The sequence below is a fragment of the Protobothrops mucrosquamatus genome, unplaced genomic scaffold, assembly GCF_001527695.2.
Source record: "Protobothrops mucrosquamatus isolate PMUCROS unplaced genomic scaffold, P.Mucros_1.0 scaffold4673, whole genome shotgun sequence".
Taxonomy (NCBI): Eukaryota; Metazoa; Chordata; class Lepidosauria; order Squamata; family Viperidae; genus Protobothrops; species Protobothrops mucrosquamatus.
In genome coordinates this window covers 22,742-40,945 of record NW_015390569.1, presented here as the reverse complement: position 1 = coordinate 40,945, position 18,204 = coordinate 22,742, and the positions used below count along the sequence as shown (strand labels likewise).

Below are 18,204 nucleotides of genomic sequence, written 5' to 3'. Positions count from 1 at the left end.
GAGGGGAATGAGCTGAACCGGTGGCAGCACCGCACAAGCCTAAGCGAGAGACGGCTGGAGCTGCAGGGCTGTCAGGGCTCAGCGGAAGCGCCAGGATCAGTGCCAGGATCCAGCTGGAGCTCGGCGCTGATCCTGGCACTTCTGCTGAGCCCAGAAGAAGCGCCGATCAGCTGGAATGTTGCAGCATCTCCAGGGTCTTGTGATTTACATTCAGATGCTTGGCAACCGATTCATATTTATGACGGTCACAGTGTCCCAGGGTCATGTGAAGTGACCAAAACCTGCTGCAACACCCAGCAGACAGGGGGGGGGGAATAAAAACCATCAACCCCCTCACCCCACCCCCGCTGCCAATCCTAAACAGAAATGCTCACAACAATGAAAACCTCGGACAGGAGGAAGAGCGCTGCCAGGTGGGCAGGCAGGTGTCTTGCTCGGCTGTGGCTTGGGGGGCACTTTTTTCAGTGCCATTGTAACTTCAAAAAGTCACTAAGCGAACTGTTGTAAGTCGAGGACTACCTGCACTTCATCACTTTTTTCCTTTTGGGGGGGGGTCATCAAGTTTTTGACACCTTGCTAGTTGACTGGTGGTACTCGGATGTTGCCATATCCTAAAAGTGGTACAATGGGTGAAAAGGTTGAAAAGCCCTGACTTAAACTACATTACCCAGAAAACTAACCCTTAAGGGGACAGTTCTTAACTCCTGAGATAGCTATATACTCTGACCTGCACAGGCATGGTCCAAAGAGGGAATCTGTTTTCACTATTCGTCCATCTGATCAGCAGCCAGCCTTCCTGCCCCCAGGAACCAAAGGCAGCCGGGGTGTGTTTCATCCTCCAGTCTCTCTCCTGTGGAGCTGAAATTGAATGACTGGCCCCAGACTAGAATGAGCTTTCGTGGGGAAGAGAGAAACCTGGACAGACTTTCAGGTTTCTGTGATTAATTCGGCATCAGTCAGGAGCATAACTTCTACAAGAGAAACGCTAAAAAGGGAGGGAATTTCTGGCATCCCTGCTGGTTCCTAAAGGGCTTCCTTCGATCTTCAGAGCCTCGCAAATTTCTGGCATCCCCTCTTGCGCAAAAGAGAATCAAGATGGAGTGGTGTTGAGATTCCTCTTGACATTTTCCATCTGCCCAGGATGGAAGGAGGTGCCGTTTCTCCTTCCCTTAAGGCAGAGGTAGGCAACCTTGGCTCTTTTATGACTCGTGGACTTCAACTCCCAGAATTAGATAGATAGATAGATAGATAGATAGATAGATAGATAGATAGATAGATAGATAGATAGATAGATAGATAGATGATAGATAGATAGATAGATAGATAGATAGATAGATAGATAGATAATTAAGAGATAATGATAGATAGATAGATAGATAGATAGATAGATAGATAGATAGATAGATAGATAGATAGATAGATATAGATAGATAGATAGATAATTAAGAGATAACGATAGATAGATAGATAGATAGATAGATAGATAGATAGATAGATAATTAAGAGATGATAGATAGATAGATAGATAATTAAGAGATGATAGATAGATAGATAGATAGATAGATAGATAGATAGATAGATAGATAGATAGATACATAGATAGATAGATAGATAGATAGATAGATAGATAGATAGATAGATAGATAGATAATTAAGAGATAACGATTGATAGATAGATAGATAGATAGATAGACAGACAGACAGACAGACAGACAGACAGACAGACAGACAGACAGACAGACAGACAGACACTTTAGTGATAATGATAGATAATTGAGAGATTGATAGATAGATAGATAGATAGACAGACAGACAGACAGACAGACAGACAGATCCAGAGCACAGTGGCATGGTGTCTGTCTGTTCCCCAGCTGACCATGGAAGGACACAGAACTTTGCACAAAAGCAGCCTCTGGGCTCTTGTTAATCATTTAATAATGGAGCTGTGCTGCCACAGATTCCCTCTTTTTTCTAATTAAAAACCAGGAAGAGCTTCTCAGCTGAAAGCCCTCAGCTGGGCCATGATGTTAATGCAAACATACACATGGACATACATACCGGTTGAAGATCCTTAAATTGTAGCAATAAAAGAAGAAAGAGGGACAAAAGGAGAGTAAGTCAGGGCCACTTTCCTCGGTGCTGAAAAAAAAATATCTAAATTCCATTCTAGCCTGACACTGAATGTGATCATTCCCTTTCTAAACTGGGGGGGGGGACTCTCCAAGTTCTCAGAAGCCCCCAGGCAATCAGCCGCACAGGGAGAGCCGCAAGAAGCTCACACTTGTGTTTGCTGAAGGATGTTGCTCCATGGGGAGGGGACGGGGAGGGAGGCTGGAATATTTGCTCAGAGTTAACCGTTCTGTGATTGGAGGAAGGCATCAGCAGCAGCTCAGGGTGACTTACTCCACGTCTCGTTTGCGGATGATCCTGCCGGAGCCCATGACATCGGCCACCTTGGAGACCAGCGGATCGTAGTTCATGCTCGCCACGGCCAGCACATCGTCGCTCCTGGAAGAAGAGACCCAGAAGTGAAGGATGAGAGCGGCTGCCGCCAGGCCTTGGCGCATTTCACACAAGGCCGGAGGTCCCAGTGGATCCCCAGATGTTTTCCCAGATGCTTTGCTTCTTTTGCACCGAGGTCTGCTGCGCTGACCCGACAAACTGAAGGGATCAGCAACTAGGGCAGTGATGGCGAACCTTTTAGAGACCGAGTGCCCAAAAACCGCCCCGCCCCCATCCACTCTGCCCCCTGCTCCATCCCTGCCCCACCTGCCCGCCTGCAGGGCCACCCACCGCCTCCATGGCCCGCCTCAGCAGATTGCCCAGGTGGCCCTGCAGCACCATGGCGGCCACGCCCTCCGCCCGCACCCTGCAGCATCATCTGCGCATGACAGGGCACGAGGGCGGAGTCTTGTCCCTGCTGCCTGACTGCCATGTCCTTGGCTGCGCTGTTCCGCGCGAGCTGCGCCCGGGGGCAACTCTCCTCTTGGGAGGAGCTGCTGGTGAGGAGGGGAGCACGGGGGGAGGTGGGGCTGGGGCGACGGCACGCGTGCCCATAGAGAGGGCTCTGAGTGCCGCCTCTGGCACGCGTGCCATAGGTTCGCCACCACTGAACTAGGGGATACGAGTGGGACACAAATGCTGACTAATTGTATTTGCGTGACCCACATTCTTAGCTCAAAGAACAAGCTAGCCAATGTGCCATTTCCCAGGGGTGGTCAAGAAAGACAGGATGGCTTTTCAAATTCCCCACTGCAGACGGTGCTGTCCAATAGGCAGACCCTTTTCTGGGTGCAGCTGCTGTGCACTGCTGGCTTATTTGAAATCTGTGGTCTATCAAGTACAACTGCTAAGCCAAGAACTGCCCATCTTGTTTCTACTTAACTTGGGAACCTGGCATTTCTCACCACTGAACATGGGCGCCGAACTGGATGCAGCCCCATATTCAAGTCGATCAAAATTCTTAACAGTGATAGCAGTGTTCCAGTATCTGAGGGGCTGCCAAAAGGCAGAGGGGGCCAGGTTGTTCACCAGAGCACCAGAGGGCAGGACGAGAAACAATGGATGGAAACTGATCAAAGAGAGAAACTTCCTGACAGGGAGGACAATCTCAACCAGTGGAACAGCTTGCCACAAGAAATAGTGGGCGCTCCATCACTGGAGGTTTTTAAGAGGAGACTGGACATTCACCTGTCTGAGATGGTATAGGTTCTCCTGCTTGAGCAGGGGGCTGGACTAGAAGACCTCCAAGGTCCCTTCCAGTTCTATTCTATTCTATTCTATTCTATTCTATTCTATTCTAGTCTAGTCTAGTCTAGTCTAGTCTAGTCTAGTCTAGTCTAGTCCAGTCCAGTGTATTCTATTCTATTCTATTCTATTCTATTCTATTCCATTCCATTCCATTCCATTCCATTCCATTCTATTCTATTCTATTCTATTCTCGGTGTGCTTCTTCAAAATTGTTTTTTTTTTTAGTACTGTATTTCTCAACCTTGACAAGTTTTAAGGCAGGGCAGCTTCAATCTCAGAATTACGCAGCCAGCTATGCGGGCTGGAGAATTCTGGGAGTTGAAGTCCACCCATCTTAAAGTTGCCAAGGTTGAGAAATCTGGAGTTTCATGGCCAAGAAAATAAAATAAAAAGGTTCTATTATTCTTTGAAGCTAAACTTGATTGCACAGATTCAGCCAGCTTCTGTAACATCAACAAGCAATATGCAAGCCGCTGTATTTGCTTATTGTAAACGCACAGTATAATTTTGCAACACACATCATGGCGGCTTGTAAATTAAAGCTTTTCGTGGGCACTTACTTTGTGTAAAAGGCTACAAATTTAAGTTCGTCTAGGTCTCCCCGAATAATCACATCATCAAATCCTTCTCCATGACCTAGAAAACAAAACGTGTATATATGTAGGAGGCACACAATTTTCTTTTCCTATGTCAATCTGCAATCTTGTTTCTTTAAAAAAAAGCATAAAAATATAAGAAGCCAATCAATACTACGCATGCATAAATATATTTAGAAGCATTTTGAAATAAATATGCATTTTTTTTAAAAAAGTATTGCAGCACATTTTTATGGAGCACTACATTGCCACATGGAGAAAACAAGGAGAATTTTGTTGCAAAGGGCAGGTGAGTCGACAAAGTGCCGAGTTAGCTTCCTTTTGGTCAAGAGTGGAGAAGAAGACATTTTAAAGCACCCTAAATTAGATGCTTTCTCCAGCCTTTCAAATCTAGGCTGAATTCCAAAGAGCACTCGGGACCCCATAGTCCGTCCATCCGTCCTTCCTTCCTTCCTTCCTTCCTTCCTTCCTTCCTTCCTTCCTTCCTTCCTTCCTTCCTTCCTCCCTCCCTCCCTCCCTCCCTCCTTCCTCCTCTCCATAAATTCCACTTCCTTCTAGCACTGATCATGTTATCTAGCTGGGTAATGAAACGTCTGCAAGAAAATAACCAAGCTCAGAAAACACCCGGGACCCCTTATTTATCCAATTGATATGGACCCTCCACATTAACAAGTGACTCTGGGCAGAAAACAGAGTGAAATAAAAACAATGACACGACAAAAGTTAAAATACAAAGGAGCTGAGAACATCAATCCGCCAAACCAGTAAGGCAACCAAGAAGCAGATCTTGGCACCCTCTCCAATCCTTTTCCCCTCACCTGCATAGCGAATGCTCTTGCCAAACATGGCGGTCCACAGGTAAGGGATGGTGCTGATTTCTGTCCCATAGGCCAGCATGTTCAGTGCTGCTATGCGCCCTGGGAGGTAACAGAGTTAAGCAATGTAATAGGGAATGTAACAGAGAAGTCAACCAAGCCTATGCATGAGAGTCTTTGGAGCACATCAAAACTATGTTTGTTCGTTATTTGAATAGGTATATGCCAGTATTCTCAACCTTGGCAACTTTAAGATGGGTGGACTTCAATTCCCAGAATTTCCCAGCCAGCTTCTGGGAGTTGAAGTCCACCCATCTTAAAGTTGCCAAGGTTGAAAAACACTGATGTAAAACCCTTTGAGGTTGGCTAGGTCAACAAACAGACAATGTGATCATTGGCTCTTGCAAACTGCATTCAACAAATCCATCTTCGGAGACGAGAACGGTGCAGGGACTCTTGCAGTGCTTTTTATTGTCGTGGGGTAGAGAAACAGCACTTGGGGGGGGCTGTCCAACTATCTCCCTGTCCCATACACAAAACTGTAGCCATCTGGCGTGTCTTTCTCCTGCTTTCCTGTTCCTCAAGACTAAGTCATCTTTTCGGAAAGTCCTCCCTTAAAGAGTTCACTCCTGCCTTCCTTATCGCCCCTAGACCAGCTCTAGACTTCTTCACAAAGTCCTAGACTAAGGTAGGGAAAATCTAAAGGTGTGCACCTAATATGGGAGGAGCTTTAGAGGACAGCAGGACATGGGGAAAGGTCTCTGGGTATCCTCTAGTCTAGTGGATTCCAAATTTGAACCTGAGCCAGCAGTGTCCTGCAGCTGCAAACAAGACGAGTGCAATCCTAAGCTGCACCAAGAGAGCTACAAGATCAGGAAAAGTTGAACAGGTGGTTGTAATGGCAGCCTTGCCTTTTTTAACACCCACCTTGTTCTGCTGTTGCTGGAGATTAATAATAATAATAATAATAATAATAATAATAATAATAATAATAATAATAATAATAATAATAATAATAATAATAATAATAATAATAATAGTTGGAAGGGACCTTGGAGGTCATCTGGTCCAACCCCCTGCTCAGGCAGGAAACCCTAAACCATTTCGGACAAATGGCTGTCCAGTCTCTTCTTAAAAACTTCCAGTGTTGGAGCATTCACCGCTTCTAGAGGCAGGTTGTTCCACTGGTTAATTGTTCTCACTGTCAGGAAATTTCTCCTTACTTCTAAGTTGCTTCTCTCCTTGGTCAGTTTCCACCCGTTGCTTCTTGTCCTGCCTTCAGGTGCTTTGGAGAATAGCTTGACTCCCTCTTCTTTGGGGCAGCCCCTGAGATATTGGAAGACTGCTATCCTGTCCCCCTCGTCCTTTTCTTCATTAGACTAGACATACCCAATTCCAGCAACCGTTCCTTGTATGTTTTAGCCTCCAGTCCCCTAATCATCTTTGTTGCTCTTCTCTGCACTCTTTCTAGAGTCTCAGCATCTTTTTTACATCGTGGTGACCAAAACTGGATGCAGTATTCCAAGTGTGGCCTTACCAAGGCCTTGTAACGTGGTATTAATACTTCACGTGATCTTGATTCTGTCCCTCTGTTAATGCAGCCTAGCACTGTGTTGGCCTTGGATGTGCTCTCCATGTGCCACTAAAGCATCTGCCCTGAGCTAGGAGGAGTGCTTGAAAACTAGAGCAGAAGGGAGGTTTATTTATAGGGAAGATAAGATTGGGATAGAATAGAATAGAATAGAATAGAATAGGACAGATTGTAGATTAGAATAGAATAGAATAGAATAGAATAGAATAGAATAGAATAGAATAGAATAGAATAGAATAGAATAGAATAGAATAGAAGTGGAAAGGACCTTTGAGGTCTTCTAGTCCAACCCCCTGCTCAAGCAGGAGACCCTATACCATTTCAGACAAAGGGCTGTTCAGTCTTTTCTTAAAAGCCTCCAGTGATGGAGCACCCACATCTTCTGGAGGGAAGCTGTTCCACTGATCAATTGTCCTCCCTGTCAGGAAGTTTCTCCTCAATTCCAGGTTGCTTCTCTCCTTGATCAGTTTCCATCCATTGTTTCTTGTCCTGCCCTCTGGTGCTTTGGAGAATAGTTTGACCCCCTCCTCCTTGTGGCCGCCTCTCAAATACTGAAGTACTGCTATTATGTCCCCCCCCCCAATCTTTCTTTTCTCTAGAGTCTAGACTGGCCATTCCCAAATCCTGCAACCGTTCTTCGTATATTTTAGTCTCCAGGCCTTTAATCATCTTAGCTGCTCTTTTTTGCATTTTTCCCAAAGTCACAAGATCTTTTTTGTAATGTGGTGAACAAAACTGGATGTAATATTCCAGATGTGGCCTTACTAAGGCTTTATAAAGCGGTGTTAATACTTCACATGATTTTGATTCTATGCCTTTATTTATACAACCAAGGATTGTATTAGCTTTTTTGGCTGCCGCCGCACACAGCTGGCTCATAGTCAAGGGATCGTCCACTAGGACTCCAAGGTCCCTCTCACAGTTGCTGTTTTTGAGCCAGGTTTCGCCCAATCTGTACTTGTGCCTTTGGTTTTTCTACTTAAGTGTAAAATCTTGCTTTTCTCCATATTAAATTTCATTTTGTTGGATAGGGCAGAACTGACCACCAGAAGGAGAATCAGAGAGGCTGTTGTAGGCCTGGGAAGGGATGGAAGAAGAGGCCCTGCAAGAGCAGAGAGATGACCAAGATGGAGGGGACACAGAATCCCCCCTCTCTCTCTACCTCACTGCTCCTTGTGGTCAGAAGGGGGGAAGAACCAGCATCATCGGATCTGGGCCTCTGCTTCGCCTGATATCTTGACCTCATGAAAAACCAGACAGTCTGCAGCCTTCTGCACCATTTGCTAAGGACTTCCCAGGACTTCCAAGGGGTGACTGGAGGCTTTTCTTCCAAGTCAGAAGGCCACAGCAATACCCACCGTGCATGTGGGCCATCTGCCAGTGTGGAACGTTGGTCTTCTTGTGGTTTCGCAGTGCCAAAGGAAAAGTGACTGCGTCGCCCGCAGCGAAAACCCCTGGAACGTTGGTCTGCATCATCTGGAAGGGAGAGAAGAGCTCTGTTTGGGGGGGGAGGCCTTGCAAGGGGGGAGCATGGAATGGTCCTTACAGGAGGAAAGGGGGAGAAGATAGGAGGAAAGAGGGAGAGAGGGAAGGAGGAAGAATAGAATAGAATAGAATAGAATAGAATAGAATAGAATAGAATAGAATAGAATAGAATAGAATAGAATGGAATGGAATGGAACGGAACGGAACGGAATGGAACGGAATGGAACAGAACAGAATAGAATAGAAGATGGAATGGAATGGAATGGAATGGAATAGAATAGAATAGAATAGAACAGACAGATTATAGAATGGAATGGAATGGAATGGAATGGAATAGAATAGAATAGAATAGAATAGAATAGAATAGAATAGAATAGAATAGAATAGAATAGAATAGAATAGAATAGAATAGGACAGGACAGGACAGGATGGAACAGAACGGAACAGAATAAAAAATAAATAAAATAAAATAAAATAAAATAAAATAAAATAAAATAAAATAAAATAATAAAATAANATAAAATATAAAATATAAAATATAAAATATAAAATATAAAATATAAAATATAAAATATAAAATATAAAATATAAAATATAAAATATAAAATATAAAATATAAAATATAAAATATAAAATAAAATAAAATATCCAGTGTTTGATCAGCCACTTCAACCCTCCCTCTTCGGCCTGGTTGGCTGCTTCTACCTTGTTCACCACGATGTAACCTTTGGAGTCCAGATGAACGCCGCTCTGCTTCAAAAAGCCGGTGGCTGGCGTGGCTCCTGCACCAAAGATAAGAGGGACATTAACAGTGGGAGGGACTCTTGGCTCCCAGCCCCATTTATCTGAACCACGGAAAAGACCATTACCAAGTGCCAGTTACCCTTGACAACACCATCTGCTTTATAAATCATACAAGGATAGACCATCCATATAAATTGGAAATAATACAATTTTAAGTCCCAATTACTAATTGGTGCTTTGTTGTAAGTTTTTTTTTCCCCTCTTCCCTCCTCCTTCTATTTCCCTTCCAAGTTACAATTTTTAGCTCGTAACTATCTTTAGGTGGTGGTTGTTCTTTGGTGGCCTGTAGAACGTTCTGGCTTTTTGGTGGGAAAGCGAATTAAAATGCTTTAAATGAATAAAATAAAGCATCCTTGAGCGTCTCCCTGCCCTTATGCTGATGCTGCCTCGCTGCCAAAGTCCTGCACTCTTTGGGTTCCCCGTCAGGCCATCACTTCCTTCTCATACTCTCTCATGGCTTCAGTGGACCCCGGTTTCCGTCACATCAAATAATTATCTCGTGCAAGGATGTCTCTGTCATAGATAAAACTTTACTTTCTCACTTTTTCTCTTTTCCACAAACACAAGTGTTTTTCAGACAACAGGTGGGTATTTCATGTAGACTTCTTGGCATCAAGATGGTGGTTTGCCTCTCTTCATCTCTGGTCTCTTTGTCTCGTTTATCGCCTCAGTTTTTGTGAACCAGCCAATGCCAGATATAATCTCTCTTCTCACTCTCCTCACTGAGTCCTGTGACTTACTTCAGGGACAATTTTCTGGGCAACCATACAGAAGTATTTTGCCATAGTCTCCCTTCCAGCTCAGTCACAGTCCTAGAATCTCCAGATGGTCCCCCATCCAAAAATCTTGTTAGTTGCGAAGTCGTGTCCGACCCATCGTGACCCCATGGATGTTTCTCCAGGCCTTCCTGTCCTCTACCATCTTCTGGAGTCCATTTAAGCCCACGCCTCCTGCTTCAGTGACTCCATCCAGCCCCCTCATTCTGTCGTCCCCTTCTTCTCTTGCCCTCCATCTTTCCCAGCATCAGGCTCTTCTCCAGTGAGTCCTTCCTTCTCATTAGGTGGCCAAAGTACTTGAGTTTCAACTTCAGGATCTGGCCTTCTAAGGAGCAGTCGGGGTTGATCTCCTCTAGGACTGACCGGTTGGATCGCCTTGTAGTCCAAGGGACTTGCAGGAGTCTTCTCCAGCACCAGAGTTCAAAGGCCTCCATTCTTTGGCACTCAGCCTTTCTTATGGTCCAACTTTCACAGCCAGACATTGCAACTGGGAAAACTACGGCCTTGACTATACGCACTTTTGTTGGCAGGGTGACATCTCTGCTTTTTAGTATGCTGTCTGGATTTGCCCTAGCTTTCCTCCCCAGGAGCAAGCGTCTTTTAATTTCTTGGCTGCAGTCCCCATCTGCGGTGATCTTGGAGCCCAGGAAGATAAAATCTGTCACTACCTCCATTTCTTCCCCATCTATTTGCCAGGAATTGAGAGGGCCGGATGCCATGATCTTGGTTTTCTTAATGTTGAGTTTCAAGCCAACTTTTGCACTCTCCTTCTTCACCCGCATCAAGAGCCTCTTCACTTTCTGCCATTAGAGTGGTATCATCTGCATATCTTAGGTTGTTGATATTTCTCCCGGCAATCTCAATTCCAACTTTTGATTCAAACTTTTTGTCAAACGCAGCAACAGTCAGCTACGTTCTGCCCCCTGGTGGACAGACAGAGCTGTATGATTAAAATAGGGACTGTCATTGTGGGGAGGGTCAAGGAAGGCTCTCCAAAACACAGGAGCAGTCAGGGACATCCCCAGGGGGCTATCCAAGAGGTCAAGATGGCCAAGTACAACTGACCACAGCATGTGACACATGGAGAGAGTGGAACTTTGATTGTGCAGTCCTGATGTCATCTTGACCTTGGTTGCCCCCAGACCTGGGGTAGGCGACCTTGGCCCTTTTATGACTGGTGGACTTCAACTCCCAGAATTCCTGAGCCAGCCATGCTGAGGGGAAAGGGAGAGGTTTCCAAGCTGAGCTGGGCTGGCTCCAGAATTCTGGGAGTTGAAGTCCACGAGTCATAAAAGGGCCAAGTTTGAAGACCCCTGGTTTAAATATTTAAACGTTTTTTCCTCACAGTCACGTGATCAAAATTCAGGCATTTGGGCAGGGGTAGGCCACCTTGACTCTTTTATGACTCGTGGACTTCAACTCCCAGAATTCCTGAGCCAGCCATGCTGAGGGGAAAGGGAGAGGTTTCCAAGCTGAGCCATCCTGGCTCAGGAATTCTGGGAGCTGAAGTCCACGAGTCATAAAATAGCCTGGGTTGCCTACCCCTGCCCCAGGCCAGGCCCCCAAAGCTCTCCAGCAACTTACCTACGCCGATCACACAGACATCTGACCGAAGAACCTTGCCGCTCTTCAGCACCACCTCTTTTAGCTTTGGGGAAAGATAAAATGCAGCCAATTAAAAAAAAAACAACGCCAAATTGATTTGTTTGAGACACCCCCGAAGCCAGAAAAACAAGGCACTGCTTGGGTGGGAGAGACGTCCCACCCCTCCTTGGGTGGATGGATGTGGCTGGGCTGTTTCCTACAGAAAGATCCTGTTTGAAAGATCCTGGCCACCTTCCAAGCTCCGGGCAATTGAAAACAGAATAAGGCAAGGCGGTCCGTCAGCCTCCCCTCCCCTTCCTTTCCCTCCCCTTCCCTCCTCCACGCCTGCCCGGGTCCAAGGAAGTCACCCGTTGCCTCCACCACGGTGGCCTTCCTCACTCTGTGCAGAGGCAGAATCCTAAGCTCTCAAAATGAGTCCAGCGGAGGGTATTGGAGGATTTTGGCTGCAGGGGCTGTGGCTGATGGGGGTGGCAGTCAAGTCATGTCCGGATTGGGGGTGGCAAGGTTGGGGAAGTGCTAGAAGACCATTGGCAAAGATGGGAAGGGCCCAATTCTCTTCTTGACATTCGTATTTTCCCCAAAGAAACAGGAGGTGGCAGAGATGATGAACCGGGCATCCTGTCTACAGAGCTGGCCTCCCCAGGAGAAATGCAAGTTTCCCGCCTTTTTCACTTGGCTACTTGTTCCAAAGTTTGCAAAGAGACTGCCCTCCCCCCCCTTGGCTTGCCTCTACCAACCAGAGGCTCAATGGAGGGTCTTGAGGGGCCCCAAAGCCTCGCTAAACTCCATTCAATTCAATCAGGACAGAGCTGGGACCTTGGAGGTCTTCTAGTCCAACCCCCTGCTCAAGCAGGAGACCCTACACCAGGGGTAGGCAACCTTGGCTCTTTTATGACTCATGGACTTCAACTCCCAGAATTCCTGAGCCAGCATAGCTGCCTCAGGAATTCTGGGAGTTGAAGTCCATGAGTCATAAAAGAGCCAAGGTTACTTACCCCTGCCCTACACCATTTCAGACAGGTGACTATCCAGTCTCTTCTTAAAAGCCTCCAGTGATGCCCACAATTTCTGGAAGCAAGCTGTTCCACTGGTTAATTGTCCTCAGTGTTAGGAAGTTTCTCCTTAATCTCTCCTTGATTAGTTTCCATCCAGTCCATCCATCCCGCTCTACCTTGCCCTCCTGTTCACGCAGTTCCGACACTTCAGTCTGCATGTAGAACTTCACTCGGTTGTTTTCAAACATCTGTCCGAGGGGAGAGGAGGGGGAGAGAAGGTTGAAAAACATTCCCAAATGGCCCCTCAAAATAAGGCTCGCCCCTCCCCAAAGCCCCCCCCCCCCGGGCAGCTGCCTTGCCTTCATGAGGGCTCGCCCAACCTTTTCCCCAAAGGACCTCTTGAAAGGGACTTCTTCCAGCTCCACCACCGAGACCGAGTGAGCCTTCTCCGAAAGGTAGGCGGCCACCTCCATCCCTGCAAAACGGCAGACGGAGCAGGAGGGTTAGGAAGGCTCCGTCAGAAAGACCCACGACGAGTGGGGATCCTGCAGGTTGGTGCAGTGCAAAGGCAGAAGACCCGTGTGCTAGTCAGAGTATTAAGGTGACCAACTTTTTTACAACGAGAAGGAGGACACAAATAAATTGAAGAAACTGAGTCTAATGCCTGTGTGTGTGTGCGTGCGCCGTGTCGTGTTTCGGTAAGAAGTAAACAAAGCCAATTGCGTGCGGCGCATTCTTGCGTGCAGCGCAACTCTCTCAAAACAATTCTCCTGTGCGGAGCGCATGCATCTCATAATCACGTCTCGCCACACTCTACTGAGCCTTGACGAATCGTCATGTCAAATACAAATACGTCACATCACACGCAACGGATCGGATCGGCATCGATCGAATACGGAGATTTACAGATTTGTCTTCAAATATCGAAAAGGAGGACATGTAGGAGGACACTTTTCGAGAGAGGACAAAACTTACAAAAGAAGGACTGTCCTCCCTTAAAGGAGGACGATTGGTCACCTTAAGAGTATATAACTGTCTTAGGAATTAAGAACAGCCCCGTTAAGAGATAGCCTTCTGGGTAATGTAGTTTATGTTACCTGGCCATATCTGTGTTTGGACTGGCCACTGGGAGGGACTTCTCTTTAATTACCAGACTTCCTGGCTACGTGCCAGTCAGCGAGGTCTCTATGAAGTCCAGCCACGACATCTGTTTGCTTCATTAGTATGGAACAGTGATGGTGAACCTTTTAGAGACCGAGTGCCCAAACTGCAACCCAAAACCCACTTATGCATCATTGAGTGCCGAGTGGGTGTGGCCCATTGGCTGGGTGTGGCCCATTGGGTGGGCGTGGCCCATTGGGTGGGCATGGCTGCGGTGGTAACGGCAGACTGGGTGGGACTAAAAAGTTCAATCAATCAATTCCAACTTTGCAAGATCTTTTTTTTTCCCACGAGAAGTTGAAATTGACTGATTGAACCTTTTTTTTTGCACACAGCGGCGGAGGCCTAAAGCGAAAAGGTTTTATAAAACCCAGCTGAAGGTCTAGGACTGGGGCGACGGCGCCCGTGCCCACAGAGAGGGCTCTGAGTGCCGCCTCTGGCACCCGTGCCATAGGTTTGCCACCACTGGTATAGAAGAAGCTATCTTTTTTTTACCTACGTGATGGGTCCAGATTATGACATGTATTTCAGAAGAATCTCTACAGTAACTGTAAGTTAATGTCTTGAGGATGCCCGATGAATTAAAGTAATTTGCATGAAACCCTTCCGTGGAGTTAATCTGCCTGTATCAAGCAATATCTAGCAGCTGCCTCCTTGCTTGATACAAAATAACCCGGCTGCTGAAACAAGTCAAATTGGGCGAAACAAGGAAAAAAAAGAACTGATGGGGAACCCCCCCACACACATCTCCATCTTGGGGCCAGAGTTTAATTTTCAAGAGATATTTGGCCAATGTTCACACATTGTACTAACTAAACCATCAATCACGGTTTGTACAATAAACTAAAAGCAGCAGGATTTGCTTTGCATGCTAAGCCGTAGACCCTAGGTAGTAAACCACAACCGTTGGTTCCTATGGCGTACTAAGCTCAGATTAAAGAAACCACATTACAAATCAGCTCAGCTTCCGAGGCCGTCGACACAGCCTTTTGCTCACCAAGGAAAGAAGCTCCCACCACGACGGCGTTTTTGCCAGTGGCCACTTTGACCACCCGGTTGGCATCTTCCACGGTCCGGATGGTGAAGACGTTCTCCACTTCCTTGCCTTTGCAGCTGAGCGTTTTGGGTCTGGAAGGAGAGATTGGAGAGTCAGGGCAAAGATCGAACAAGGGCAAGTGGAACAGCCAGGGAGAAAGTCTCCTTATTCCTGGTCCACGGTTTTCCCAGTTGCAATGTCTGGCTGTGAAAGTTGGACCATAAGAAAGGCTGAGCGCCAAAGAATGGAGGTCTTTGAACTCTGGTGCTGGAGAAGACTCCTGCGAGTCCCCTGGACTGCGAGGCGATCCAACCGGTCAGTCCTAGAGGAGATCAACCCCGACTGCTCCTTAGAAGACCAGATCCTGAAGTTGAAACTCAAGTACTTTGGCCACCTAATGAGAAGGAAGGACTCACTGGAGAAGAGCCTGATGCTGGGAAAGATGGAGGGCAAGAGAAGAAGGGGACGACAGAGAATGAGGGGGCTGGATGGAGTCACTGAAGCAGGAGGCGTGGGCTTAAATGGACTCCAGAAGATGGTAGAGGACAGGAAGGCCTGGAGGAATGTTCTCCATGGGGTTGCGATGGGTCGGACATGACTTCGCAATTAAGAACAACAACAACAAAATCCTGGCTACCCCAGTTGAGCAAAAGGGATCCCTTTTTGTGATCTAAGAAAGAGAACTGCAGCTCCTGACTTTTATCATTTTCATCCCTTTTACTATTAGGTATGTTTGCTGCCTTGAGTTACTTATGAAAATAATAAAAGTGGGATAAAGAAAATCTAAATTGAATAAATAAAATAGTTCAGTCTCCTCCTGTTTTTTTGGCCAGCATACACAGCTCTCCTCCTATGTGGTCTAAAATGGATTAGGGTTAACCATGGTTTTTAAAAATGTGTAAAACTCTAGAGAACACCTGGAAAGGGGGAAAAAAGCAGACCCAGGAAACTACAGACCACTCAGCCTAACATCAATACCTGGGAAGATCCTGGAAAAGAGTATCAAAAAAACAGATCTGCGAACATCTAGAAACAAATAAAGTTACAACTAGTAGTCAGCACGGGTTTGTTAAAATGCCAAACCAATCTTATTTCATTCTTTGACAAAGTAACTAAATTAGTAGATCAGCGAAATGCTGTGGACATAGTATATTTAGATTTCATCAAGGCATTTGACAAAGTAGACCACAACCTATTTCTTGGTAAGCTAGAAAAATGGGGAATAGACAACATCACTACCAGATGGATTTGTAACTGGCTGACAAACTGTACTCAACGAGTAGTCCTTAATGGCACTACATCCACAGGGAGAGAAGTAAGCAGTGGGGTATCACAAGGTTCTGTCTTAGGCCCAGTACTCTTCAATATCTTCATCAATGACTTAGATGAGGGAATAGAAGGGGAACTCATCAAATTTGCAGATGACATTAAGCTGGCAGGAATAGCCAATACCCCTGAAGACAAGCTCAGGATCCAAAAAGATCTTGACAGACTTGAACAATGTGCCCTGTCCAACAACGTGAAATTTAATGTGGAGAAAAGCAGGGTTTTACATTTAGGCAGGAAAAACCAAAGGTACAAGTACAGATTACGCAAAACCTGGCTCAAAAACGTTAACTGTGAGAAAGACCTTGGAGTCCTAGTGGATGATAACTTAAATATAAATCAGCAGTGTGTGGCAGCAGCCAAAAAAGCTAATACAATCTTGAGTTGTATAAACAGAGGCATAGAATCAAAATCACATATGTATATCACATCTGAAATACTGCAACCAATTTTGGTCACCACACTATAAAAAAGATGTTGAAGAGTTTGGAAAGAGTTCAGAGAAGAGCAACTAAGATGATCAAAGGCCTGGAGATCAAAACATATGAAATACGGCTGCAGGATTTGGATTTGGATTTGGCTAGTCTAAAAGAAAAGAAGGACTAGGCATGACATGATAGCAGTAATCCAGTATTTGAGGGGCTGCCACAAAGAAGAGGGGGTCAAACTATTCTCCAAAGCACCAGAGGAAACAATGGATGGAAACTAATCAAGGAGAGAAGCAACCTGGATCCTGCTTGCACACTTCCTAACAATGAGAACAATCAAGCAGTAGAACAACTTTGCCTTCAGAAATCGTGGGCGCTCCATCACTGGAGGTTTTTAAGAAGAGTCTAGAGTCTAGACAGTCACTTGTCTGAAATGGTATAGGATCTCCTGCTCAAGCAGGAGACTGGACTAGAAGACCTCCAAGGTCCCTTCCAGATTCTATTCTATTCTATTCTATTCTATTCTATTCTATTCTATTCCATTCCATTCCATTCCATTCCATTCCATTCCATTCCATATTCTATTCTATTCTATTCTATTCTATTCTATTCTATTCTATTCCATTTTCTATCCTGCATACTTAAAGGTTCCAGACTAATTCCCCATTTGACTCCTCCCCCTGGCTCAGCCAGTCTTTCTCCGACACATTTGGGGCTCAAATGTGCCTGAAAAACAAGACCCCCAACACTTGGTGCAAAACCTCCTGGGCCCACATACGTGTTTCCCGTTGCCAGCAGCAGCTTGTTATACTCCATCTTAAATCCATCCTTGAAAATGGCGGTCTTGTTCTTGACGTCCACAGCCACCACCTGAAACAAGATGGGTGGGTCATTAACAGTAATTTCTTAACTGTTGTTTTTTTTCCCCATCAGAGCAACACCCAAACAGACAGAGTCCACTCTGGGGACAGGATTTAGGGAGTCAACTGCACCCCTCCTGCACCATTTTAGGAGATGGAACCAAGCCTCCACTGGTCCAGCTTTAGTAGAGCAGCTCTCCAAAGGGCAGGTTAAACCAAACCATCTCTGGGTGAATAACAAAGGCCATTTTAGAGTCCACATGGACTCTCCCTTCCCACATCCCACAAAGAGAGCCAGGCCCGTTTTGAAGCTTCCTCCCCCAGAGACCAACCTCACCTGCATTTCGGTCAGGACCTCAATGTCGTTCGTGCGGAAGAATTCTTTAGGACGCAGAGCAATCTGGTCAGCGTGGGAATCCATTGACTGAAAGCAGAAGTCAATTTTGTTCTTAGATACTCCTTAAAAAGCCTTCCAGATGTGTGCCAGGCTGGCCAGGTGTTCTGAGAGTTGTAATCCCACGTACACCTGAAGGGTTTCACTAAGGAGGTATAATAGTCTATGACGGGGGTCTTCAAACTTGGCCCTTTTATTACTTGTGGACTTCAACTTGCAGAAGTTGTGCCTGGCTGAGGAATTCTGGGAGTTGAAGTCCACAAATCATAAAAGGGCCACGTTTGAAGACCCCTGGTCTAGGAGAATGGCCTTGGGAGACAAGAAAAGAGGGAACAGCCAGATAAAAGGGCTGAGAAGATCTCTACAGACCCCACACATCTCGCATAATCTATTTTTTAACTTTTCCCTTTAGGACGCCACTATAGGCCTTGCATGCCAAAACAACCAGACACAAAGGTAGTTTTCTCCCCCGTGCCATCACTCTGCTAAACAGTGAATTCCCACAGCATTGTCTCATCTTTTTGTCTCATCATTGTCTCATCTTTTCTCATCTTTCCTACTATCTTCAACGGTTGGAAACTA

General features: G+C 45.9%; 1 protein-coding gene across 1 annotated transcript in view; it reads right to left on the bottom strand.

The window, feature by feature from the left end:
- Positions 1-18,204, bottom strand: part of AIFM3 (apoptosis inducing factor mitochondria associated 3) — a gene marked incomplete at its 5' end in the record, with an annotated part of 35,347 nt that overhangs the window by 1,719 nt on the left and 15,424 nt on the right. The window contains 11 exons of the mRNA XM_029286714.1: positions 2,404-2,508; positions 4,311-4,386; positions 5,165-5,263; positions 8,111-8,228; positions 8,943-9,019; positions 11,402-11,465; positions 12,594-12,665; positions 12,777-12,892; positions 14,576-14,706; positions 17,147-17,238; positions 17,566-17,652. Of these exons, the coding sequence (XP_029142547.1) occupies positions 2,404-2,508; positions 4,311-4,386; positions 5,165-5,263; positions 8,111-8,228; positions 8,943-9,019; positions 11,402-11,465; positions 12,594-12,665; positions 12,777-12,892; positions 14,576-14,706; positions 17,147-17,238; positions 17,566-17,652 (1,037 nt within the window). The remainder of the gene's footprint in view (positions 1-2,403; positions 2,509-4,310; positions 4,387-5,164; positions 5,264-8,110; positions 8,229-8,942; positions 9,020-11,401; positions 11,466-12,593; positions 12,666-12,776; positions 12,893-14,575; positions 14,707-17,146; positions 17,239-17,565; positions 17,653-18,204) is intronic.